The 26,313-nt window shown below is 51.8% G+C and overlaps 2 protein-coding genes across 3 annotated transcripts in view; one reads left to right on the forward strand and one right to left on the reverse strand.

Moving 5' to 3' along the window:
* Window positions 1-25,434, reverse strand: part of DPP7 (dipeptidyl peptidase 7) — a 32,080-nt gene extending 6,646 nt beyond the window's left edge. The window contains exons 1-8 of the mRNA XM_075015731.1: window positions 25,230-25,434; window positions 24,750-24,863; window positions 20,497-20,636; window positions 19,826-19,989; window positions 17,920-18,055; window positions 13,778-13,859; window positions 12,209-12,375; window positions 9,301-9,361 (exon numbers count right to left, since the gene is read on the reverse strand). Coding sequence (XP_074871832.1) covers window positions 9,301-9,361; window positions 12,209-12,375; window positions 13,778-13,859; window positions 17,920-18,055; window positions 19,826-19,989; window positions 20,497-20,636; window positions 24,750-24,863; window positions 25,230-25,350 — 985 coding nt within the window. The 5' untranslated portion in view covers window positions 25,351-25,434. The remainder of the gene's footprint in view (window positions 1-9,300; window positions 9,362-12,208; window positions 12,376-13,777; window positions 13,860-17,919; window positions 18,056-19,825; window positions 19,990-20,496; window positions 20,637-24,749; window positions 24,864-25,229) is intronic.
* Window positions 5-9,290, forward strand: LOC142024075 (kelch-like protein 9). 2 transcript variants are annotated; one of them, XM_075015729.1, is made up of 4 exons: window positions 5-1,881; window positions 3,610-3,862; window positions 5,857-6,017; window positions 7,776-9,290. In XM_075015729.1, exons 1-4 carry the CDS (start codon window positions 829-831, stop codon window positions 8,073-8,075), a joined length of 1,767 nt encoding a protein of 588 aa, XP_074871830.1. In that variant the 5' UTR covers window positions 5-828; the 3' UTR covers window positions 8,076-9,290. The 2 variants fall into 2 exon arrangements, with proteins under 2 accessions (XP_074871830.1, XP_074871831.1); XM_075015730.1 differs by lacking the exon at window positions 5,857-6,017 and having other exon boundaries at window positions 7,776-8,073.
* Window positions 25,435-26,313: the final 879 nt, after the last annotated feature.

Consider the following 26,313-nt stretch of genomic DNA (forward strand, 5'->3'; position numbering starts at 1 on the left):
CAGCTGGGCTGTCGGTAGCTTAATGCCTGGCCTAACTAGAGCCACCGCGAAGAACTTGAGCTGAGAGGCCAGCCAGAGAAGATGTAAAGATCGGGGATAGAGCTAATGTGCTGTTCTGAGCTAGCTTGCAGCAAAGGTCGCAGCTCTCCAGCTGCATAGTCATTAGATCAGCAAACTGTCCCTGTCTGTGTGCTGCAACACCCGGTGTCCGCAACAGGCCCCTGGCTCTTTTTGCCTCGCTGACTCTCCCATCTCCTTCTAAATCTTGTCTGTGCTCCGTGTGAGCCTGACTAACACACTTCAGCTGTTGTAGGCTCATACGCAAACCACCCTGCATAAGGTTAGGGGCTGTCCACCCCCCAGGATGAATGAACTGTGGCTCAAGCCAGCAACTTAACCCAACTGGCCCTGCAAAGAGAGAATTTTGTTTGATCGCTGGCTGAAAAAGGGAGGGCGACAAGCCCAGACTCGCCTAGCTGAAGACAAGTACCTGACCAGCACCAGCCAATCAGGCATGGCATGGGAGCTGGAGGAGCCCGGGTGCCTTTGTGTGGACGAATAAGTGGCAGATAGAGAAGAGAATGAAAGTCTGTTTGCTGCCTGCCACTCAAGGGAGCACAGAACAGACACACCAGCGACAGTACCCAGCCTGCAGAGCACCCAGCACTTACTGAGCCTGCCCAGTGTTAGACAGGATTCTGGGGAGTACGACAGAGGCGGCTGCCCCAGGCGAGAGACCGAAGGCCCCACTGGGGGGAAGAAGTCACTGACTGAAGGCACCGGTGGAGATTCCTGCACCCCTCCTGGTCACACGGCAGTTTCCAGGAGATGTCGCACAGCCCCGGGAGCCGGTCTCTCACATCAGACACATACCTGGCTAAGCTCCTGGAGGGAGCGGGCAGCCTCCGCTCACAGAACGCGCTGTGTGATGTGACACTGGAGGCGGATGGGGTTCGCTTCCCAGCACACAAGATCATTTTGGCTTCGGTGAGTAGTTACTGCAAGGTCCTGTTTGTTGGAACCTCAACACGTGCTGGGAGCCCTGACACGAATGTCCGGCTGAAAGCCATCAGCGCTGGGGGGCTGAGGAACGTTCTCAACTTCATTTACTCCAACACGCTGGAGCTCTCCCTGCAGAACGTTGAAGAGACCTTCAAGGCGGCACAAACCCTGCTTATCCGGGAGGTGCTCAAGCTGTGCCTGCAGTTTCTGGAGGAAAACCTGAATCAAAGGACTTTCCCGGACACACTCCGCATTGCAAGGGGGCTTGCTCCAGGAGAGCTGAGACAGAAAGCCATGCGCTACCTAAGGCGACACCACAAACAGATACTGATGGATCCTCAGGGCCTGCAGGAGCTGGACAAAGAGACCTTGTGTGAAATCATAGCCCAGACGGACGTGGAGGGATGCTCTGAGCTGGAGCTATTCAACGCTGCCATAAGCTGGCTGCTGCATGACAGCACGAGGCTGCGAGGAGCAGCAGATATTTTAAGGCAAATCCGATTTCCTCTCATTCCTCTGCAGGATCTGCAGAGCTGTGTGCAGGAAACACCCATTATGAGGTCAGACTCCACCTGCCACAGGTACCTCCAGGAGGCTCTAAGCTACCATGCCCAGCTGTACGCTCAGCCAGCCCCTCAGACCCAACGCACAAGCGTCCGCACCAGCACCTCTCTGCTGCTCGTTCTCGGTGGCAGAACCACTGACAACAGGGTCTGCAGTGACGTGTGGGCAGCAGATGAAAGCTGCAGTGCATGGCGAAAGATCGGTGAACTGGCCACCCCAGTCTACAATCACTGTGTGGCTGTGCTCAGTAACTTTCTCTTTGTCATCGGTGGCCAGTCCAGCTTTGACCCCTCTGGGAAACAGCCTTCCAATGAGGTAAGGTGCTTACGGCGCTTTGGATTAGGGAGACTCAAGTGATCAAAGGGAAGATGGGGCAGAGGTTCTGTTGCCACAAAGGCTCAGATCTCACTGGGCACCTGGAGACCATGCTCAGAGGTCTTGAGTTTTCACCGCCTCCCCAAGGTCACTTGGCCACGCAGGCATTCAGTGTAACTGGAAAATATCAGAGCCCTCACTGAGCTGCCCAATGGTCACTGGAAAGTGCTGGCCTTAGACACGGTGAAGACAACAGCCCTCGGGCTCCCGGCAGAGAGAGGCTCATTTCAGAGTGGCACGGTACGAGAAGGGTCTCCCTCCAAGGAGCACTGCTCAGGGTGGCTGCAGGGTAACCACCAGGGCAAAGCCGTTGTTGCTCTCCCAGCAGCGGCGTGTTTGAGGTCGGTGTGGAGTCGTCATCTCCATGCTGGTCAGGGCAGAAGTGCTCCTAGATGTACCACCTCAGGGGATGGGGCTCTCACCAAGCCCCTAGGGAGACACGGTAGTCCAGTCAGACTCTCCATCTTTGCTTAGCACCTTCCACTTCCACGACTCGCATCAGAAACCCTCATCTGCCAGCCCCAAACCAGGCCAGCCTCCAACACCTGAACTAGTAGAACACCAGCCCTCGGAAACTGATCCTCATGGCCTTTGAGCTCTGCTGCTTGGTCCAGTCCTGCTTCAGTGGGCTCATAGCCAGACCCTCCCATCTACTCTACAGCTCTCTTTGAAAAAGCCCCATTCCTTTTGCCCACAATAGATGCATATGTCCACACACAACCATGATACCTGCCTCAGCTCTAATCTCCCCCCCACGCAGGGTGCACTATGGTTTTGCTCCCCTCTGGAGTGCAGGGGGCGGGGCTAGGGAGGCTGCAGGTGGGGCGCAGTGCTACCAGGGAGAGGGAACGCGTCAGAGCAGACCAAGTAGTAGCACTGGGGTGTTGGTGGTAAGAGAACAGTGCGGGAGGGCTGAGCCGTGGCTTTCAGCAGAGCGTTACCAGCCAGGTGCAAATTGCCATGCCAGCCTGGCTGCTGTATAATTTCACCCCGAAGAAGCCAGCTCTGTCCAGCCAGGCAGACCACACAGGTTGTCCTGCCAGCATGTCACGTGGGTGGGGTGGGGGTTCCTGGACAGCCCAGCTCTCTTCCTGCAGCACCGTGGATCTGCTTGCACTGGCTTTTTGCACTTGCGCTGTTTAAATAAGCAGCTCAAGGACCACTCACAGCTTTTGCTGGGCCTAGAGTTAGAAAAGCCCTGTAGCCCCACATGCAGACAAAGCTGTCCAGGCTCATTAGCTGGGAGGCACATTGGCTCCTTTCAGACAGCACATTCAGGCTGGGCTGTATTACCCCTCTCGGCTGATGCCGGGGCTCTAGCATAATCCTGGGGTGGGACTGCCGCAGGTGGAGATGTACCGTACTAATTCTAATCCAGCCAGCTTGTGTAGTGGAGCCAGGAACCTCTGGCAATGCAGGCCTCAGCATGGGCCGTGTGCCCAAGTAATCACCCCGGGCTTGGGGCAGGCTCATACAACCCATCCAAAAAGGTGCAGCATCACTGCTCCAGTTCCCAGGCCACCTGACTGACGCTAGATCAGGCACGGCTGCTCGAGCTGCCTGTGTTGGGGGGGTTCCCTAAGCCATGCCAGCTGGATATCTCGCCCACCACCCTGGCTAGCTAACTGCCTTGCTCCATGACCATTGCTCCCTCCGTTGGGGTCCCAGGTGTTCCGATTTGATCCCCGCGACGCATCGTGGCTCCAAGTCTGCAGCATGCTGGAGAGGCGAACCCGCTTCCATGCGGACGTGCTGGCTGATCGCATCCTGGCCGTGGGTGGCGGGGCGCTGCTGGGGAAGCTCACCAGTACCATGGAAGCCTATGAGCCTGCAGAAAACAAGTGGGAGCGTGCGGCTTCCTTCCCAGTGCCAGTGGCTGACCACACAGGCACGACGCACAAGGGAATCCTCTATGTTTCAGGTAACGTGGCTCTTGGAACACAGGTAGCTTCCTTGCTTTTCATGGTTGCTTTACAAGGTGACTCAGACTGAACGAGGTCCATGTTTGGACAGGTAACTGCCCAAGGAAATCTACAGTGCTGCATGAGCAGGCTCGTGGGGGGGGGGCAAATGTGCCCCCTCCATGTGCAGTTTCTCTCCCTCCCTGCTGCACTGTGCAGGGTGGGGGCACCAGCAGGGCATAGTGAGGGAACCTAAGGTGCGTTGGGAGCTGTAGTTCCTTGGTGAGGCCCTGCCTGGACAGCTGGCCCTGGAGCAGGGAATGGACTACATTTCCCAGCATGCCCTGGGCCACTAGCAATACGAAAGGGAGGGGGCAAATATTCTGGAATATTGTTTTTCACTTATGCTATTACAGGAAGATCGCAGAAGGTAATATCTATAAAACCCTTGCTGCTGTATGATGTTTTCGTGTAACAGTCACGTTACCAACCACTGCTTCCACTCAGATTTTTCATCGACCTATCTTATGCTCACGCATTGGATGACAATTCTGAACTCCTTTACAGTTTTAAAAAAAGCCCCCTCCCCCAACAGCAATTCCTGCATACAGGCCCCAGGAGGTTCGACTGGCGCGTCGGTAAGTGGAGTAATGCCGCCCCTTATGGCGGAGGAAGACGACTTCCACTTCCACTTCCACTTCAGTGTCCGAGTAGTCGTGAAACCCATCTCAACTGTAATAAACCCTGGAGCCCCTGCAACGCTCTTGTATCAGCCAGAGTGATCATCTGATACAGATCAGCAGGAAGGCCCTGTGGTTTGGGCCCTAGCCTGAGGCCTGAGCGACAGGGGTTCGTTTGCTCCTCTACAGACTTCCTGTGTGATGCTGGACAAGTCCTTTGGCCTCCATGCCTCAGTTTCCCACTCATCCAGCCGATGAGGACAATGATACTCCCCCTACAGACAGGGGGGTGGTGTGAGAATGAATGCCTGAAAGCACAGTGAAGTGCTGACATATGTGGTGGTAGGTCACAGAAGTTAGACAGGAACACAGGACTAGAAGGGGCCTCCTGGCTCACTGAGGCTAGCCCCATAACACTGGCAGGACAATCACATAATTCCATTCACAGTGGTAGCTCTGGCCCCACAGGGGTCTTGGCCACAGCTCTGTCTAATCATACTGAACAGTTAAGCATCCAACACTAGGATAAGAGCTGAAAACAAAACGTGCTGTGTCCAAGTGTGGGGGGAGGCGGGGGGGAGGAAGCATTTACAGAAACCCTGGGAAAAAAAAATTGAGTTGACTTTGTGGTCAGCCAGATTTCACATCCCAGCCTCCCTTTTGTCTCAGAGATCTGACCCTATCTGCATTCTTCAGTTCGGCAGGCGTGAAGGGATGAGCCCGTCAATCCTTAGCCTCCTGCCCCAGTGAGCAGAAGCTGTATTACAGCTGCTGCCCTGAGAGCTGCAAGTGGCTGGTGTCTTAGAGGCAGGGAACCATGACTAGGAATTGGCCAACTGATGCAGATTCATGAATAAGACGTGACCTTAAAAAACAAAGATGTTTGCATAAGTTTCTGTTTAAATAGCCACGTCTGTCCAGAGCTGCATCCTGGTGGCAGAGAGATCACGCCCCCGTCCATAAGAAAGGCTGTTCTCATTTCCTAGTTGGTCCAGAAATACCCCACCTGCCATAAAGTCTTGTGGGGGAAAAGCTTTTGCAGGAAACAAGAGATTCTATGTTTTAGAACCTCCAGCCGCCCCTCTGCAGACACCACTTGTAATGTCTCCCTGGTCTTTTGGGGAGGCAGCTGTCCCCGCCTTCAAGAAGGAGAGACGGCTGCATCCAGGGTACAACACCCGGAAAGATTGCATCCCTAGTGCCGACACCTTCCTGGCACCATCACGTTGGCGGTGTTGGCTGGCAAGGCCTCTTTGTGGCCCCAGCGTGTTTGAGCTGCTGGGGAGAACTGTTTTTTCAGGGGGAGGGATTCGAACAACACTTCTGTCTTCCAGGGGGCTTTTCGGCTGGCAAGACCTTGAGGGACACATACAGCTATCTCCCTCGCCTCCGGCGCTGGGTTCCTAACCGGGCCATGGCCTTTGCTCGGTGTGACCATGGAATGGCTGCAGTCACAAATAAGATCTACTGTATTGGAGGCAGGACCTTAAATGCTGTAAGTTGGGATTAGTTCTTTTGAAGGGCCAGGCTGGCCCCAGACACAGGCTTTCCACTTCCAGGTCCTAGTCTACAGCACTGCGTTGCTCCAGTTTGACGACACAGTATAAACTTCATTAATTTCAATGGGTTTCAGCCTGGTCGTGTATTAACCCAGTGGTGCATCAGGCCACTAAGCCTGCACAAAGGCTGGGTCCATACAATTATTCTCGAGTTGCTGCTCTGTTACAATCAGATCGTATTTACTACCACTATGCAGAATATGTACAGTATCAGTGAAAATGGCTTAAACTAAAGCAGCTCAACCGATTCACTTCATGCGAGCCAAGAGAAATGCAGAAAGCCAGGAGGACAGGGATGCTCCAAAAGGTAGAAACCTAGCGTGGAACTGGGAGGTCTGGAATCAAGTCCCTGCTCTGTCACTGATTTCCTGGCTGACCCTGGACAAGCCACTGCAGCCACAGTGGCACAGCGAGGCCACTGCAGTAGCACAGATGCTCCAGGCGTCAAGGGGTGAGGCTTTTCTGTCACTGTAGGTGAACAGTCTCTGAAAGGTGGTCGTGATGTTGAGGGAAGAGTTCTTCTGTCACCCAGTGTGGCAACAGGTACCAAGTTTCTTCCAAGCTCTGAGCGCTGGAGGTAGCTCAGTCTATAGACCAGGCCTAAGCCTTAGTGCCTCAGCTCCCCAGCCACACAATGTGGAGAACAGCAGGGCCCTGCCTCCCAGGGATGCTGAGAGGGTAGACTGTGCTGCTGCTGCACTGGTTACCACAGCAATGAGGCCCACTGAAGAGAGGAATGTCCAGTAAATCCAGTTTCTAAAGCTTTCTCAGCTCTACTCAGCACTGGGGGTTAACGAGGCCAGCAAAGGCCTTTCTGTTAGAACAGGGTCCGGTGGCAGCCTGCCTTTTGAAAGGCTCCTCTGCGCCCGTCCACAACCTCTAGCTGCCGAGGTGGAGAATTCCGCATGTAACAAGCAACACTGCTCCAGCCAGGCGCTGTACTGCAGCAGCTCCTGTGGCTTTCCCAAGCCCTCTGCCTCCAGCCCCTTGCTCCCTAAGCTGAGGCTTAATGCATAAGGGCACACCTGGTCTCTGCTATAAGTGATCTCAAGGGTGACTAATCGGGGGTGAGGTAGTTTCTGAGGCCTGCCCTCAACTGGAGCCCTCTGGTTTATGTCTGTGATTTTGACCACCTGCATAGCCCAGCTTGGTGCCAGTTCAGACAGGTACTCAGCAGGTTAAATGGGGGGGATGCAAAGACCCCTGGCCCTGAAGTGGTACACGCAGATGACGGGTTGATACAGGAGGAGTCAGGGATGACACCCGACCTACCTCCCCCCACTCCCTCCCAGCTTCCTTTGGCTGCCGTCCATGACACCCCATAACCCATTTTTCAGAGGATACTCTCTACTGTCTTAATCTATGGGGCCCAGGCCAGAGCATGGGCTGGCTCAGGTCCCAGGTGCGCTTGCTTTCCCCTGCATTCTTCTCCCTTCCCCAGAGAGGAATGAACCCTCTTCAGCAGCAGTCTCTGATGCCATGGGGGTATTTCATTTGCATTTCTTAAGAGGCCTTTACTCTGACCTCTACATTTCAGCTGTGCCTTGAACCCTGGGGTGGGCAGCCAGTTTAACCAGTTCTGCTAGAGCCCCTGCAAGGGGGGTGGCGATGGGTGGGATGACGGAGTGCAGTGCTACAGGGCCGCCCACCCAAGCCGGCACATAGCAAATCGGTGCTGATCTGCTTCCTCGCAGGCCGAGGAATGGATTCAAGTGGCCGAGACAGAATATTACTGTCCCGTAACCGACCAGTGGACCACGCTGACCCTGTCCCCCTTCGACTGCTGCCAGTTCAGCGCTGCTGTACTCCACTCCAGACTCTACATCACAGGAGGCGGAGCGCTGCGACGCATGAGTAAAGAAGACAGCGTGTTCGTCTATGATCCTGACGGGCAGGTATGGAAGAAAGCTGGCGTCCTGCCTACTGCTCTGGTCGACCATGCCGCCTGCGTGATTCAACTGCCCTGCGCGGTGACAGCTGACCAGCAGAAGTGAGGAGCAAAGTCCTCTCCTGCTGGCAACGGCTGAAAGAGATCTGCTCTCATCCCATTATCACCAACAAACGGGAGCCCCCCTGGGCTTTGTAAAGGGAGCAGGAAGTGGATGTGGGAAAGAGCGGCTCTGTCGAAGCACAGGGCAAATGCCCATAGCATTTTAGCAGCTCTCCTCAATTCCTAGCCAGGTGTCGTAGCTTGCGGACTTAGGAGCAGCACTGGTTTGGTTTATCCATTACGCTGGGGTGTGCAGTGCTGGGTGCCGATTGGAAGAGGAGGGTGGTCCGAGCAGCAGTCCCCGGGGTTGGATGCTTCTGATTTTTAAAAATAAAGGAGTAATTTCCCCTTTTGAAATCACTAAGCTCTACACACTTTGTTAGGAGGAAAGGACGTGTATTTACAAAGCAGCTGTTCTAAAGAAGTTTATTCTGCAACCTGCACTCAACATTCTTTTAAAATGCCAAACATCTTCTTGCAAGTCCCCGTAAGCAGTCAAGTTAGAGACCTGTCTTGCCTTCATGAGCCCAATAATAATGCAGACAAGTGTAGATTTTTAAGGCTAGAAGGGACATTCAGGGTCTTCTAGCTGACCTCCAGCACACACAAGCCAGAGAACCTCCTGCAGCAACCGCTGAATCAAGCCCGTAACTTTTGGTTGAGCTGGAGAGTGAGTAAAATTTTCAGAAGGGCCTAAGTGACTGAGAAGAACAGGTGTCACTGAACGTCAATGGGCCTGAGGTGCTGGCGGGGTGAGTGTTACAAGATCTGATTGCAGCGTATGTAGCTGTGCAGGTGCTGGCTATTATCCAGCTAGCCTGGGTAACAGCAGCAATGAAGACTTAAGAGCTCAGGCTAATAACCCAAGTTCATACTCAGTGTCTCAAGCATCCTTGTACTGCAGCTGCTAGTCCACACCACCAGATTTCGCTACTACTGTTCTCCTTGCTAGCGAGGTTAAAGCATACCCATCTGTGCTGCATTCATACGGTCCCTTGCAGGGCAGGCACGCCTGAAAAGATACTTGAAAAAAACGTGCAAGACCCAAGAGCATAATTGTCACGTGGGAGATGAAGGTGTAATTGGCCATCTGTGAAGCATTAAAGGTCCTTGCACCACTGCAGTGCAAAGTGTTCCACAGCCCCTAATCAGTACGGGATAACTCATGGTGCCCTAGTGCTGCCCAAGGAAAGTTTCAGATATGACTAAGCTGGTAACAAGTGACTCACCAACCAGAGCTGCCAGCCCTTTAATGTGGACCTGGTGTGCAAGCATCTGGTCACAGGCAACCTGCAGAAAAAGACACGTGCACTGAGGTCAGTTTCCAGGCAGATGATGTAACTTACAAGTGATTCAAAGTTAATTTGTGGGTTTCAGTTTCACCAAGATTATCCTGCAAGTGTAGAAGTCTAGGACTGGAGAAGGACAGGCCAGACCCAGGCTCTACGGCCAGAAGGGACCCTTGGGACTATCTAGTCTGACTTCCTGCACACTGCAGACCGCAGCACCTCACCATCCACTTCTGCAATAAGCCCCTAACCTCTGAGTTGCTGAAGTCTGCAAAGCAGGATTTAAAGACTTCCAGTGACAAGAGTTGCCACCATTGACTTTAATTTAAACCAACATGTGACCCATACCCCACCCCCAGGAAGATGAAAAATCCCTATGGTCTCTCCAACCTGAAACCCTGCCCCAGCCCAAAACGGCCAGTGGTTGTACCCTAAGCATGTCTGGGAGATCCCAGCCAGACACCTGAGAAAGAGTTCTCTGGGTAACTCAGAGCCCCCCTCATCTAGTGCCCCGTCTCCAGCCACTGAGCATATCAGCTGCCAGCAGCCGCAGACGCCACATGCCATTGCAGGTGATTTCAGCACATTATCCCCTCCCTGAACTTACTGGGCTCAGTCTTGGACCCAGTTAAGCTTTTCTGCCCCACAGCTCGCCTTAGGAGGCTGTTCCAGAACAACACTGGTGCTTAGAAACCATCATCTCATTTCAAGCCTAAACTTGTTGATGTCACTTGACATCCATTTGTTCTGTGTCAGTGACTCCTCTTCCCCCCTTGCCTGCCTCTCCGATGTATTTAGAGAAAGCAATCGTATCTCCCTACAGCCGTCACTCGTTTAGCCTGACAACCCAAGCTCTCGTGAGGAACATTTTCCATTCCTCAGATCACCCTGGCAGCCTGCTTTGCACTTGTTCCCATTTGAAATCAGCGTCCACAACAGGGTAGGCCAGATCTGCAGGCAGTACTTCAGATAACCACTCGATTACCTGTTCTCTTCATTCCCTCTGAAGCATCTGGCCCTAGCCACTGTCGAGAGACAGGGTCCTGGGCAAGATGGATCAGTGTGACTGTGAGCACCATGCAACTTCAAAGTGCCCTTACCCCCACTCTCACTGGGCAATGGGGGGGGGGGGGGGGAAAGAACCCCACCCTGAACCCTGAGGGCATAACCTAGCCCCACCCCCTCACCTGATGAGAAGGCTGGGGGAGGGACTACCTGTATGAAAGCTCCAGCCAGAAGCCCAGTTGGGCCCCAGCCAAGGGAGGAGCTAGATCCTGACCCTGAGCTCCCATGCGGGGAGGCTGATCACCCCTTTGGGAAGTGGAAGGCTGGTCCAGACTGCTGGGCCCACAACTAGACCTCACCGAGGAGCTACCAGCCAGGAGACACCCCACTCTACCCAAACTCAGAGGAACTCGACCAGCTCCCCAGAAAGGTAGAATCGGGAAGATGTGGAAACAGCCCAGGGACAGTGGAGTCGGCATGTTGCCGTGTGAATCCCACTGACCCCAAAGGCAGATTGCTCTGCTGCTAATAGGGCCCTGGACCGGGCCACAGAGCAGCGCTGGCAGTCTCCCACTCTCACCGTTACAGGCACATGCCTGCGCCTGCTGGTCCACCGTCTTGTGAGGCTCTTACACTGAACTGCTTGTTTGCCTTGCCCAGAACCAGGGCACAGACCTAGTGAGGCCTGAGCGCAGTCCTGGGCCCCAGAACTAAGACCTTCCAGGTTGACAGCCCCAAGTGTTGTCCCAACCCCCAGGACGGAGCTGCCAATTCTACTTACCTATTTCATACATGTGCCAAAAGGTTGAATTTCTTATATGAACATAACTGAGATTTCTGTTGGCTTGGATTACATTGGACAGGTTGGGGAGGTGGGGGCCCTGCAAACTGCAAGGATGAAAAGTGGGGCCTAACAGACAGTTTGCTCACCCCTGATTTAGATAATGACATAGAGAGAGCACGTACAAAGAGTTCAGATGATGCCAAGCTAGGGAAGCTAAATCTGAGTCAACAGTTGCAAAAAAATTCTGGGATGTATTAGCAAGAGTGTTGTGAGCAAGACAAGAAACAATTCTTCCATTTTACTCCTCGCTGATTTATACTCCAGTTGCAGCCTAACGGCCAGTTCTTGGCACCACATTTCAGGGAAGACGTGGACAAACTGGACAAAGTCCAGAAAGAGCAACAAAAATGAGGAAAGGTCTAGAAAACATGACCGGTCAGGGGAGAGTGAAAAAGCAGAGTTTGTTTAGTCTGGAAAAAAGAAGACAGAGGGGACGTAACAGTTAAGGACATAAAAGCCTGTTATGAGGAGGGAAAAAATTATTCTCCTTAACTTCTAACAAAAAGCAAAAGGCTTAAGTTGCAGCATGGGAGGTTCAGGTTGGACATTAGGAAAAATCCATCAGGGTGGTTAAACTCTGGAATAAATTGCCCAGAGAGGTTGTGGAATCTCCATCTTCAGAGACTTAAGAGCAGGTTGGAGAAACACCTGTCAGGGATGGTCTAGACAGTACTTGGCCCTGCTGTGAGGGCAGGGGGCTGGACTTCCTGAGGTTTATAAAGTTGTCTCAAGTCAGACAACTGAAAGACTGAGATTTCTAGTGCAAGTAGATACTTGTAAAAGTTCAGGTCAACATTCTCGTATGGTGTGTAAGTTGACAGAAAGCCGAGTGTGGCTGAGGCTAACCACAGCCATCCATCCCTGAGCAAATCAGTTTCACATTTATGTAGTGAGAGGACCCAAAAGAAAAACAAACCCACCATTCCAAACAAGATGATATTCATTGTCCTCAGAGGGTTTAAGAACTTTTCTTGATCCCTTCAGCGCCCTGGCACTCACCTTCACTGGGTAAGCAGGCAAGGGACTCAGGAAGTCGGCTTTATAAGGATAGTCTACCATAGCCAGCACCACAAAGGCATTTCGAGCAAACCCAAACAGCTGGTAGACATCTTCCCTGGAAGAAACCTTCTGGCACAAGGACATTTCACTGCTGATTCTATCATAGGCTGCAGAGGGGAAGAAAAGTGATACATATGCTCCTAAGAGTGTAAACTGATACCATGGAGCCGTGCCATGTTGTGTTCATTTCAGTGGCTCCCTAGTCAGGAGTAAGATGAAGCTATGAAAACAAGAACTGGGTTTGTAATACTACGTATTAACTTACAGAAGCTTGAGCATCAAGGGGCAAATATCTCCCACGGTGTAATAACCCTGTGTTCAATTTACCCTGGCTAACATGAGAATCCCTCCTCTTAACACAGGTGGTGTCAACACTGACATTACAGCAATGCAGCCAGGCCAACCACTGCATTTTAAGTGTAGACAAGCAATTACTCCTTTCCTCTCAGGGAGCCTTCTCTCTCCCCAGAAGGACATAACACCCTCTGGAAGCTAATGAGGATTGCTGGTTCCATGCATCAGGAGGGTCAATTCTTTAGTTTGCTCCTGGAATTGTTTTCATCCCAGTTAGTTCTGCAGAGCCCTGGCAAAGTGCAGGTTGGTGCAGCCCCAGCTGAATTCTCAGTGCAGATTCTGAGACAGATAGCAGCAGAAAGAGCCCTGCTGCATTTTCAGATCTGAAATTGAATTTGCAGAGCTGGTAGGTAGGGAAGAAATGCATCTTCTTCCACTTGGGATCTGTGAGAGTAACAGAGAATAAACCAGGGCCCACAGCATCACCACAGCTCAGATCAACTTAAAAGACAAACACCCTCGGGAAGAGCCGGTAAATCAGGAGAGCTGGCTGTGCAGAGGAGCCCTGGTGCAGACACCCCAGGGTAGCTAAGGCCTGGCAAGTAGGAGACTGCACAGCACAGTGCTGAGCTACCATCAGCACCACCAATTGCATTAGCAGTCCCAGCACATGCTGACTTTACCTCAGGGGAAAGCAGTCAGAACAGGGACAAGCCAACAAGAAGTGAAGACAGGAAAAGAAAGAAGGATGGACGAGAAAAACAGCATTCCATAGGGTTCCAGTAAGAAGCTGCTTTGGATCATCAAACAGTGGCTGATGTCACCATCAGCTTGCAGACAATGCACGTCACCTGTCTGAGCACCCTATGTTCACTGTGTAACACACAAACAACCTCCCCTCCTCCCAAGGCCTTGTGTGCCGGAAGAAGTTACACCTGCCTAACTAAAGATGTTATTTTAAATGGGTTTAGTTAAACTGGTGCAAACCTCTGCAGACACACTTATTTCCGTTTGAGTGGGTCTCACTTCAACCTAACTGAAATCGAAATAAGCCACTGTTAGCCTTAAAGAAGGATCTGCACGGGGGTTTGTGCTGGTTTAAGCAAACAAACAATCAGCTTAAAGACAGTAACTCTCTCAGTCTGAGAGGACCATGGAGACTGCCCCTGCCCCTGTCTGGAGGCACTGTGCGGTGAGCAGCCAGGCGCATCTCACCTCCACTCAAGGAGAGGTCATTGATCTCCCGGAAGGCACTGCTCACAGCCTTGACACAAGCTGGGCTAGAGCTCTGAAAAGTCTAAAATGGGAGAGAGAGAGAGAGAGAGAGAGAGAGAGCGCAAGATTAGAGCAGTGAAACACAGGAAACACACAAACATGGATAACAACTCTGAGGAGGGTGCCCAGAACCTACACTCCTCCCAGACCTGCCTAAGGCTCTGGGAGAGAGTTCAGGTGGGAACAGGGGCCCAGGGCGCAAGCTCTGGGACAAAGCATGGGTGCTGGGTGGATGCTCAGAGATGGGGCAGGGTGAGGGGTGCAGGCTCTGGGAGGGGGTCCAGGATGTACCATGGGCCATATAGCTCAACAGCCCTGGCTCTGAGGTCTACAGCCAAGGGGAGCAGCTCTTACATCCTTGGGCAGCCAGTCAAGGCAGAAGCACCAGGAGCCCCGAACGAACAGCACACAACTTTGGCAAATCACAGGTACCCTCCTATGGATGGCACAGATACAATCTCTGCCCTCGCCTCCAAAGGCTCCTCCACCCATCCCCCAGAACCCTAAGCTGCACGTCCCTCCTCCCGGAACGGAATGGCAGCCAGTCTGTTTTCTCCCAGCTCTCAGCTACAAAGGCTGTCTCTACACTAAGACAAAACTTCGAACGGCCATGCAAATAGCCATTTCAAAGATTAGTAATGAGCTGCTTTTTGCTGCCGTGTGGCTCATCCAGACAGGAATCCTTTCTGAAAGGACCCCACCAACTTTGACATCCCCTTATTCCTATCAGCAGCGCGGCAGAGAAAAGCGGCAATTTCAATGAGCCGCGGCCAGCGGCATGCTAATGAGGCGCTGAATGTGCATTTCAGCACCTCATTACTAATCTTTGAAATGGCTATTTGCATGGCCGTTCGAAGTTTTGTCTTAGTGTAGACACAGCCAAAGAGTCAGACAATCCTTTCTCCTTTCAGTGTTCAGTGACAGCAAGGGACACACCAACCAGGCAGGAGAAAGCAATGGGTGACAGAGCACCAAGCCTTGATTCTTATTTATACTAAGGCCGCTTTGGAGCATTCTCTCACTGCAAAGGTGCCCTGAAAGTAGGAATTAATGTTGTTTAGCCAATAGGCAAAGCTGCCTCCCAAGAGTAGTAGATCAGGACTTGGAAAATTTGGCTTCCATTCCTGGCTCTGCCATTGACCTACTGGATAACTTTGAGCAGCTCAGTTCCTTGACCTGTGCCTCAGCTTCCCTTCATCATTTCTAACCTGGCAGTAACGATACTTCATTTATTTGTGAAGTGCTGGGAGATCTACTGATGAAGCAGGTGACAAGCAGTTTGCCTATTCAACTCAGCCTTGTGAAAATGCATTTAAAAACATGGCCACGTCCTTCATTTCTACACTGGGCCATCTTTACCATGGGCCTGACACCCCCCCAACTCCTCCATGGGTTTGGAGGCTCTGCATTTATAGAGTCCTTTGGAGAGCCTGCAGATGCGTGACTCTGGTGAAGCGGGTCTTTGCCCACGAACGCTCACGCTCCAAAATATCCGTTAGTCTATAAGGTGCCGCAGGACTTCTTGTTGTTTTTGAAGACACAGACTAACGTGGCTCCCTCTCTGATACTTGCAGCAGCCTGCGCTCCACTCGGAATTACTGCAGACTAACTCATGCAAAGTGAAGGAGGGGGAGAAAACTACTTCAAATGACTCATGAAATGTGGGATTTTATCAGATTAACATCCACAGGTGCATTCTCTCACAAGGGGGTCAGGACAGCAAGTAAACACCAAAGTGCCTTTTCAAATGCACACATCACTGCTAGGAAGATTCTTTCAAGGTGAAAGGAAGCACTTGAGACTGTTTGGATCTTTCCATGCAGATAGCCTCAGTGCTGCAGATAAACACACTTGAGGAACAAATGAAAAAGGTGGCGTTGTTTCTTGTTAAACACAAACACCCCGCAAAAATCCAGCGCCAGGCCTGTGGGATAATTAACGGTGCCGTTAATATCTAAAGCAGAGCAAGGTGTTGCATGTTACACACCGCTTTAGGGAAGGACTTAACTTCACATGAGGAAGACTGCTCAAAGCTAGGCCAGGCAGGTGGTTTCAAATATTTAGGCTATGTCTACACTAGCCCCCTGCTTTTGAAAGGGGGATGCTAATGAGACACTTTGGGATATGCTAATGAGGCACCTCATTAGATAATGGCGGCCACGGCACTTCGAAAGTGCTGCTTTCGATCTTGCGCGGCTGGTCTACACAGGGTGCTTTTCGAAAGGACCCCGCACACTTCAAAATCCCCTTATTCCTATCCTGTGCTGTGATGCTATAGGAATAAGGGGATTTTTGAAGTGTGTGGGGTCCTTTCAAAAGGACCCCGTGTAGACGAGCCTCACGCAATGGAAAGCGGCACTGTCCAAGTGCCACGGCCGCCATTATGCTAATGAGGCACTGCATATTCATTGCAGCACCTCATTAGCATAGCACAAAGTGTCTCATTAGCATCCCCCTTTTGAAGGGGGAGGAGCTAGTGTAGACACAGCCTTAGTTTTTAAAATCTTGTTTTTAAGGTATGACATCCTGTATTCCATTAACAATTTCAGACCAGTATGAGCAATGACAAGGCAAATGTGTCAGTATTTCACTGAGAGCATTGCTGCTTACCGCCAGGAGGGATGAATTCCCCTGCCCCAACTCACAGGCAACTTCATTTTAAGTTGCAACAGCAAGGGGTTTGCAGAGCGCCCTTGTCAGAAGTCATTAATCACAAGGGACGAGAAAAAGGCTACAGATCTATGCTCGGGTTCAGTACTGGCATAGGGCAGGGCAGGGCAGGGCATCCTGCAGCAGCTGGTCTTCCTTAGAGTTTCCATTCCAACTTCTCTCCCAGCCTAACATAGTGTCACTAGGAGCTGGCCCTCTGGAGAAGCCCTGCCACTCGGGCTACGTCTACACCGTGAGATACATTCAATTTTATTAACGCTGATTTTGTAACGCTGCGTTTTATAAATTTGAATTTGAGTAGCCTCATCTTTCCACAAAGTCGAGTTAGTGCTGCCGCACTAAATCGCCAAACATCGACTGTTGCAGCAGTGCATTGTGGGAACCTATCCCACAGTTCCTTCAGCCCCATAGCATTCTGGGTTTTTTTTGCTGGTGCAGTATGGGAAAAAATGCCCCGCAAGCGGTTGTGGGTATGTGATGTCATCTTCCCACACTGCATTGCCCTCATTCCCCTCCCCTGGAAAGCAAATGGCTGTTTATTCAGAAGGATACCACCCGCCCCCGATGACTGCCAGTCCTGACAACCTTAAATTCAAGGGCTTCCTGTTACCTTACTTCCTACACACCTGGGCTGTGTCTACACGAGCCCCTTCCTTTCAAAAGGGGCATGTTAATGAGCGGGTTTGAAAGATGTTAATGAGGCGCTGCAATGAATATGCAGCGCCTCATTAAGCATAATGGCGGCTGCAGCGATTCGAAAGTGCGGCTTTTGGAATTGCGTGCCATCCATGGAGATGGGACCTTCCGAAAGGACCTCCCAGTTTTCGAAAGTCCTTCTTCCTATCTGGTGTTAGGAAGAAGGGCTTTTGAAAACTGGGGGAGTTTTTCGGAAGGTCTCGTCTCCCCAGGCGGTGCGTAATTCCAAAAGCCGCACTTTCGAATCACCGCAGCCGCCATTATGCTTAATGAGGCGCTGCATATTCATTGCAGTGCCTCATTAGCATCTTTCGAACCTGCTCATTAACATGCCCCTTTCGAAAGGAAGGGGCTCGTGTAGACACAGCCCTGGAGAGCATCAGAAGAGCAACTGACCAAAACAGACAACTGTGGGGGGCCTTACAGGATACATGTGGGACTCCTCTGGTGGCCAGTAAAACCAGTTTAAACAGAAGCTGTTTCCACACTACCATTAATCCCAATTCTTACATCTGAATTTACTGTTAATTCCACTCGGGTTGTCGGAGTAAGAATATCAGCCGTAGTGCCCCTAAATTCGAAATAATGGTACTTGATGCGTGAACAGTCGCAATTCAAAATCAAGCTGAGTGCCTTAGATTCAAATATATGCTGTAGTATAGACATAGCCTTAGAGGTAAGCCAGCCATTGGTCCTCCAACGAAGCTTCCACTTACTGCAGTGACAGCTTGGAAGAACTGGTTGGGGTCTCCAATCCCAGCCACAGACAAGACAGGAGCACTCGCAGCTAGTGCTCCAGCCACAACGTTCGGGTATTTGATTCTCATGTAAGCACTCAACATTCCTCCGTAACTGGGGGAAGAGGGAGAAGAGGGTTATTATATTTGGCAGTTGTGATCCAAAGTAAACTTGTTAGGTCATTGCCCCCACCCTATGGGGCCCAGCTGAAGTCCTTCATCGAGATTTCAGTCATGGGAATTCAGTCTCCAGAATGCGTCAGTCCCTGGCCTCACTCTTGGGCCTACCAGCTCCTGCAACAGCTGGGTCCCTTCACACATCACTGAAGTGCTATACGCTATTAACAGCCTTCTAGTTTCCATCAGCCCAGGCTGAGTGCGACCTGGAAACGTTCTGGTCAGAAGCTCTTTACTGAATTATGTTTCCTACGTTCCACTAGAAAGCGTTTTATTGCAGTTGTACATTGAACAACCTTATCTCCTGAAGTTCTTGGGGTCCAGCACTGATAGCCCAGGGACAGACACAGGACCAATACTAACTCATACACTGACACTGCACAGTGACCTCCACTTCATGTTATCTAAAGTGCCTGGGACACAGGACTGCCTGCCTGCCCTTTGGAGTTGCAGCCCTGAATACCCGAGATGCCTTACCTGATCCATCAAGCACTGACCAACACTGACTGGCTGAATAAGATGAGGAGATGAAAGTTCCTTTCCAACTGCCTTGTCAGGAGAGATTAGAAACTGCCTGCTCAACAACGTCTCCTATTTTAGACCTTCTGTCCTAGCATGGGACTGACAGCCGGTAGGTGGCCCTCACCCAGACAGCACACATTTTAAATAAGCAGCACATAGCAGGAATCAGTGTCAGGAAATTAACAGCAGCAGCTAGGAAGGAGGGGCATTCCAGAGTTATACCTAGGACGTCCAAATGCCCAGCATGCTACAGTGCAAAAAAAAAAACTCAAGTGAGAAAGCAAGGAAACCTGGGAAGGGTGCATTTCTGCTGGAAGGGGAAGCCAATAAGAATAGAATCACCTCAGTTAGGGAAAAGCACAGAAATGGGATGGATAAAATACAGCCTGCAGGCTGGATCCAGCTCAACAAGCAGCCAGATCTGGCCCGCAGGCACCTCCGTCAGGCTCCCTGCCAGCCCTGCCTCTGCTCTATGCTCAGGAGCAGCTCTCTGAACGCTACCAGTCAGGGGGTAAGAGGGGAGAGGCTTTGTGTGCTGCCCCTGTCCCCAGCAAAATTTTGCAGGGGAGACAGGGTACAAAGTACCCTTACCATTCTCTGGGCTCGTAGCATTCAGAGGCAGCCACACATGGCCCCTCCAGACAGTGCAGGGGCTTGGAAGGCAGGGAACCCTGGCTGAGGAACCATCTGGGCTGCTGGCTGGGAAATGCCCAAGTAAGTGCCTCCCAGCCAGACCCTGTCTCTGGTACCCCTGCCCATCTGTCGCCCCAACTCTGCCTCCCTCCTGCCCCCTTACTCCATGTAGCTAAAACCCTTTGCACCCCCCAGCTTCTGCATACACAACCCCTCCCATTGCATCCCAACCCACAGTCACAACCCAAAACCCTACAACTCCCTCTCAGAGCCTGCACTCCCTCCTCCACCCCAGTCTCCTGCCCCAGGTCACAATCCTTTCCTTCACCAAACTCCGTCTCAGATCCCACACCCCTCCTGCACCCCGATCCCTCACCCCAAGCTCCCTTCTGCACTCAACCTCCATCTCAGCCACACTTCCCCCATTAATAGCATGGAAGAGTGCAGCCCTTGACCACTTACCAATGGGATGGCCGCCCCCATCAAAAATTACTGTCCACGCCCAAGTCTAGAGAAAGAAGATAAATACCTGGAGAGACAGGAGAGCATTTACCTGCCTCCAAAGGCAATGACTGGGCAGTTCCTGGCACCATACTGCTTTTTAAGCTCTGTAATGAGCACTGCATAGTCAGCCAGGGCTTGTTCCACAGTGAGCAAGCCGATATTTTTCCGCTGCATTGACAGTTTCCCAAATGGAAGAGATTTCCCATAATACCTCTGAAAGAAAGGAGGCGGCATAGTGATGTGGGACCTGCCGCATCATAACTCCCCTCCTACTGAACGTTATTCCCATCCTACAGCTGTTTGGTGGCCTACATCAACAGCCCCTTTGTAATGGACAGAGAGCTTACATGGGTGGTAAATCAGGGAAGAATTTGACCGAAAGGTTATCAAATTATATGCAAATAGGTACCACACCCCCACATAGCTGGAGAACGTTGTGAATTTATTGAATGTGCAGTGCCACTCCAAACATCATATATAAAGCATAATACAACCTAGGTTTTGCTGATTTAACTGTTATTTATACTGTATGGCTGATGGGCATAATAAATAATGCAGAGTACATGGTTCAGTAAAGCAGAGTCCTTAGCATGTCTTTGGCAGGTGCACAGCCATTTCAGAGTAAGCGATAGGTAACCAATTAACCTGGGACTGGAAGGAGCTGCTGCTGGCAATATCTGGTGGAGATAAAACCAGGGAAAAAGTTAACAAAGTACTCACGTGCTCAGCAAAAATCACTAGCGCATTCTCCACTTCTGCCAGCTCAAGGATGAAGCCAGAATTCTGAGCATATCCCCAAACGTCTCCTTCATTCCCAGTGTAAAAGAAGATGGGCCCAACTCCATTCTTCCAGAATTTAGCTGTATATGACAGTCATTAGAAGCAGATTAGAGAAAACACCAAAACAAAACAAAAAATAAAATCCAAGCCCATCAAAGATGACAAGGCTCTGGCCCTCAGCTAAGTTAATGGGGAGCTTTGGAGGAGCAAGGACTGTATGACGAAGATGAAATCTAATGATATGACTCACTGAAGAATGCAAACATTCCAGCTTTAGGGCCATGTGCCACCCCAGTTCTGAGCACCTAAGGGTGATAAATCAGCATTTTAATGAGAGCTGTAATAGGGATGTTAATGGTTAACTCATAGGGATTGGAGCTGCCCCCCTATTCAGAGCAGGAAGGGGGTTGCTCCAGCTACACGGGGCCCACCATGGGCAGAGGCACTCCAGCCTAGCCGGAGTACTCCTGTCTGCAGCAGCCCTGGAAGTGCCCCGAGTGGGCTCTCCAGCCCGCCCCCCACCATTTAATCGGTTAACTGGTTGAACTTAGATCCCTGGGAGACACCACTAATTACAACAGTAATACTTTTAACTATATTTATAATTCAGTTGTGAAATCACAGATTCAAATCAGGGGCATGGATTCATTCGCAGAGGTGCATCTTTTGTTTCCCTGACATATGTGGATAGTCAGCAGGGAAATACTGAAGAGGCAATTTCCCACTAAGTGGCACTACAATCAAATATGCCATATGAAAAAGATCATCAAAAATGACTAGCAATTCTCTGAAGAACCAGAATGATTTGGTCTCACAGCCAACCCAAGCGTGGGGGATTTTTTTACATGTTGTGCATTTTCAGACCGAAACTTTGGACAACTCCCAGCAATTTCATGAGTCAGCTGACTTACTTGCTGACAGAACTTATTTGGCCAGTTATCTTCAGTAGTTTCAAATCCTTAATGCCCATCCCACAAGGCCCACAATGCGCACACACAAAAATGTCCATGCGTGGGGGAGACATACACAATCCCACCCCCACCCCAGATATTTTGCAAATCAACAGAACTGCAAGGCTGATGTTTCATTTCTTTTAGAAACATTTAGTTTCAGTTTGCAGATTTTAGCCTGACACTAGGCTCAAACAAGCATAACAATTCTGTTACAGCATCTCATTCAGTGATTTAAACAGCCAACCATTCAATAAACTGGACGAGGATACAAAACTGTTACAGAAGACATTTCATCATAGAGCTATGAGTGGTCTCAACTCTTCAAACCACCCCTGCCCCCAAGCAGATTCTAAAATGGGCTCAGTTGATTGACTGTAGCCCTCACCCAAAAAATCCCTGAATCTCAACACACTTTCTACTTCTTCCTAACAAAGGTTTATTCCCTCTCCTCTAAAAAGATTCCCCCTCCCAGCAAAACTTGTTTTGAATTAAAATTCAAAGCAACGTTTCCTGTGACTAATAACATCTTTACATTTATTTGGTCATTCAGTATTTGAAACATATCTTTCTCTGAAGGGGTCCCAAAAGATGGCTCACCTCTAGCTGAATCACAACATACACCATTGATTATCAGAGACAAATTTGCTGGCTTTTTTCACTAACCAGCACAGTTCAAAACGTTAAAGCTCTCAACTGCTTGCAAAACAGTTTCTTGATGAATCTTCCCCATTCTGACCTGACCTGGGTGGTTAAGACTGACTGCAAGGAAACAGTTTGAATACCCAAGACCAGATTCTGCTGTCAATTATAGTTAGCATAAAATACAGTAGAACTCCAGGGGTATGATAAGGGATTTACATACGGGGAAACTGAGCACAGTTTGGCTGACTTTTTATCATGGAATGCTAGCACTGGAAGGGACCTCAAGAAGTCATCAAGTCCAGTCCCCTGCCCTCATGGCAGGATGAAGCACCATCTAGATCATCTGACAGATGTTTGTCTGACCTGATGTTAAATATCTCCAGAGATGAAGATTACACAGCCTCCCTAGGCAATTTATTCTAGTGTTTAACTACCCTGACAGTTAGGAGGTGTTTCCCAATGTCCAACCTAAACCTCCCTTGCTGCAGTTTAAGCCCATTGTTTCTTGTTCAGCAAAAAAGGACATGAAGGAGAATAGGTTTTCCCCCTCCTCCTTGTAACAACATTTTAGGTACTTGAGAACCGTTGTGTCTTCTCTTTTCCAGGCTAAACAAAGCCACTTTTTTCAATCTTCTCTCCCAGATCATGTTTTCCAGTCCATTAGCCATTTTTGTTGTTCTATTTTGTACCTTCTGCACATCTTTCCTAAAATGTGGCACCCAAAACTGGACACAATACTCCAGTTGAGGCCTAAGCAGTGCAGAGCAGAAGAATTATTTCTAGTGTTTTGCTTACAGTATTCATGTTAACAAATCCCAAACTGATGTTTGCTTTTTCTGGAACATATCAAAGTACTCCCTTCCCTCCCACCCGAACACCTCTAAAATGTAAACCCCTCAGCAATGCAGACTTTGAGTCTCGTGATTTCCAGGACATGTTTAACTACTGATTAATCATTTGTTTTCTCTGCTGTGTTCAAAGTATTAAATGCACAGAAGTTATCAAAATAATACAACAGGAAAGCAACAAAGGCTAGTTCCAGCCTCACTTAGCTGGTCACTCCATGGCTATGGGGTGGCCACATCTTGGATAGTGCCATTAAGCTCTGCACAGCTCATTAACAACACAACAAATGACAGCCTGGAGGAATGAGAGAACCAAGAAACATGATTAGGAAATTCAAATTGATCCCAGAAGAAAGATTAAAAGAGCTAAATCTGCATTGCTTGATTAATGCTACAGTAGCCTGTCTACAGGTATGTGATGGACATAAGCCTTGAGGCACAGAGGGATGCAAAAAATGAGCTCCACAGTTTAAAAAATAAACGAGAAAAAATATAGTAATGCGCTTTGACTGTGGAATGATCTTCCAAGACAAGTAATAATAAAAACCACATCACTGGAGATCTTTGAAACTGGGACTCAGGATGAAACAGTACAGATGGGGATGGAACCTTATTTTGGATCAGGAGCCACTGACCCATAGAAAAATCCATCGAGAGACACAGACAAGTGAGAAGCAAAAAACCCACAAAACTCACTGATGCGGCCCCTAATGGAGACACCTCACTCCCCACAGGCTCCAGTTCTCCAGGCAAGGGGGCGGGAAAAGAGGAATTGAGGTTCAGGGTTTCCCCCAGACCAGGTTAACTCATCTGAGGTGGGACCAAAAACAGGAGGGTTCAGTGTGCAGGAGGGGGCTGCTGAGGAGCAGGTGTGGGGTCTGGGCAGGAGGGAGGGTGCAGGAGCAGGCTGGAGGTGGGGTCTGGGTGGCAGAGAAGGTGGCAGAAACTGGCTGAGGGGGGAGGTCTGAGTGGGATGTGAGTGCAGGAACAAGCTGAGTTTGGAAAGATCTGGATGGGAGGGCAATGCAGGAGCAGGGTGGGGAGCCTGGTCAGGAGGAGGGGGCAGGAATGGGCTGGGCGAAGAGGGCTGGTAGGAGAAAAGCCCCTTCAGGAAGCTTTTTTCTCCTGCTGCAGCCTGGCACCCTGTCTCCCCACACTGCTCTGACTGGCTGGAATGCCAGCCAGTCAGAGTGGTGGGGAAGCCTCTTGACAGGCAGCACTAAGCTGCCCTTCCCCCAGCCAAGGAAGGGGAATGAGAAGTGACAGCAGTGCATGGCTGCAGCCCTGCCTCCTGCCCCACCACAGGCCCTGGAAGAGCCCATGGGCTGGAGGCAACCCTGGCTTGCTTGATCTGGCCTGCAAGGCTCAGGGATCCCCACCCCACCATGAGCCCTATGCCAGGGAGAGGAGCCCAGAGCATTGGGGTCTGGATCCAGGCAAGCTGTGGCCCAGAACTTGACCACAGCCCCTGGGCTCCCCACCCCGAACTAGTAGAATTCTTCCTTCTTTAACTTACTGTGCTCTTGTAGCAGAACCAACCACCAGCCCTTGTGTTCTCACCAGAGGGATACTTCATGCCTCATTCCAGACAAATAACAGGACATCCAAGTGTCTGTGAAAGTTTCACCACAGTTCCAAAAACCACCAACAGATGAGCTGCACCCAACTCAGGCACTGCAGGCTCCCAGCAGATCAGTTCATAACAACACACTTGCGGCTGACCCAGCTCTGCCCAAGCCCGTAAGGCACCTACCGGCTGTGAGGTACCGCTGCAGGAAGGTCTTGTTGCCGTACGAGTCAAAGTTGAAGTGATCCAAGATCTGCTCAAAATAGTGCTCCGTGTAAAGCGGCCCCAGTGGCTGCCGACCTGCGGGGTGCCCAGCAGGTTAGGCTCACAGCATTCGCCGGGGGGCCCAGTGGAGGCCAGGCCGGTGGGACGCAGACAGGGCCCAGGGACAGGGGAGGGGAAGACGCAGGGCAGGCGGCTCACTCGCAATGGGACAGATCATGGAATCACTGAACCCGAGGGCTGGAGGGGACCTCAGGAGGTCAAGTCCAGCCCCCTGCTTCAAGCAGGATCCACCCCCACTAAATCATCCCAGCCAGGACCTTGTCCAGCCCGGACTCAAAACCCTGCAGGGACGGAGATTCCACCACCTGTCTGGGTAACGCACTGCAGTGCTTCACCGCCCGCCGGGGAAACATCACAGCCCCGAGCCCCCGGCACACCTACCCCGTGCGGGCCGCGGCTCCCCTCCCTGCCCGCGGGACCCCAGGCCCCGCACCAGCGGCAGCGCCAGGAGCAGCAGCAGCAGCGGCGGCGGCAGCGGGCCGGCGCTGGGCCGGGTTCCCATGGTAACCACCGCCGGGCTCCAAGCCCCCGCGCGGCCCCGCAAGCGGCGCCGACGGTGAAGTCGCACACCCCCAAGAAAGGCGCTCACGTGACCGATGGAGGTCACACGACCAGATGGGGGTCACGTGACGTCTCGGATCACGTGCGTGTGTGTGTCATTTCCACCCAGGCGCTGCCATAGCGTTTGTCGAGGCTCGTAGCCCAGCCCTGCCCTTGGGGCGGGGGCGGGGGCGGGCCAAGCGCCCTGCCCGAGCGAACGGGGACTGGGACTGCTGCATCCCTGCAGCGCCAGCATGGCCCAGGGAAGGGCGAATTGCAGGGAGTGGGGTTCATGTGGCTGGTGCAGCTCCAGCTACCCCCCATCGAGCACGAAACCCATGGCTGCCACACAAGGCACGCCCAGCCCGGCCCGGCCCTGCCCACCCGCCGCGGCCCGGCACGGCACGGCCCCAGCCCGCCCTGCCCTGCCACAGCCCGGCATGGCCCCAGCCCAGCACAGCCCCAGCCCGCCCCGCCCCGCCACAGCCCACTGCAGCCACAGCCCACCACAGCCTGCTCTGACACAGCCTGCCACAGCCCCAGCCCCCCCGCCACAGCCCACCACACCACAGCCCATCCTGCCACGGCCCCAGCCCCCCCCCACCACAGCCCACCACACCACAGCCCATCCTGCCACGGCCCCAGCCCACCCCCACCACAGCCCACCACACCACAGCCCATCCTGCCACGGCCCCAGCCCACCCCCACCACAGCCCACCACACCACAGCCCATCCTGCCACGGCCCCAGCCCACCCCCACCACACCACAGCCCATCCTGCCACGGCCCCAGCCCACCCCCACCACAGCCCACCACACCACAGCCCATCCTGCCACGGCCCCAGCCCACCCCCACCACAGCCCACCACACCACAGTCCATCCTGCCACACCCCCAGCCCGCCCTGCCCTGCCACAGCCCGGCATGG

This window comes from Carettochelys insculpta, chromosome 21 (genome assembly GCF_033958435.1).
Source record: "Carettochelys insculpta isolate YL-2023 chromosome 21, ASM3395843v1, whole genome shotgun sequence".
Classification (NCBI taxonomy): domain Eukaryota; kingdom Metazoa; phylum Chordata; order Testudines; family Carettochelyidae; genus Carettochelys; species Carettochelys insculpta.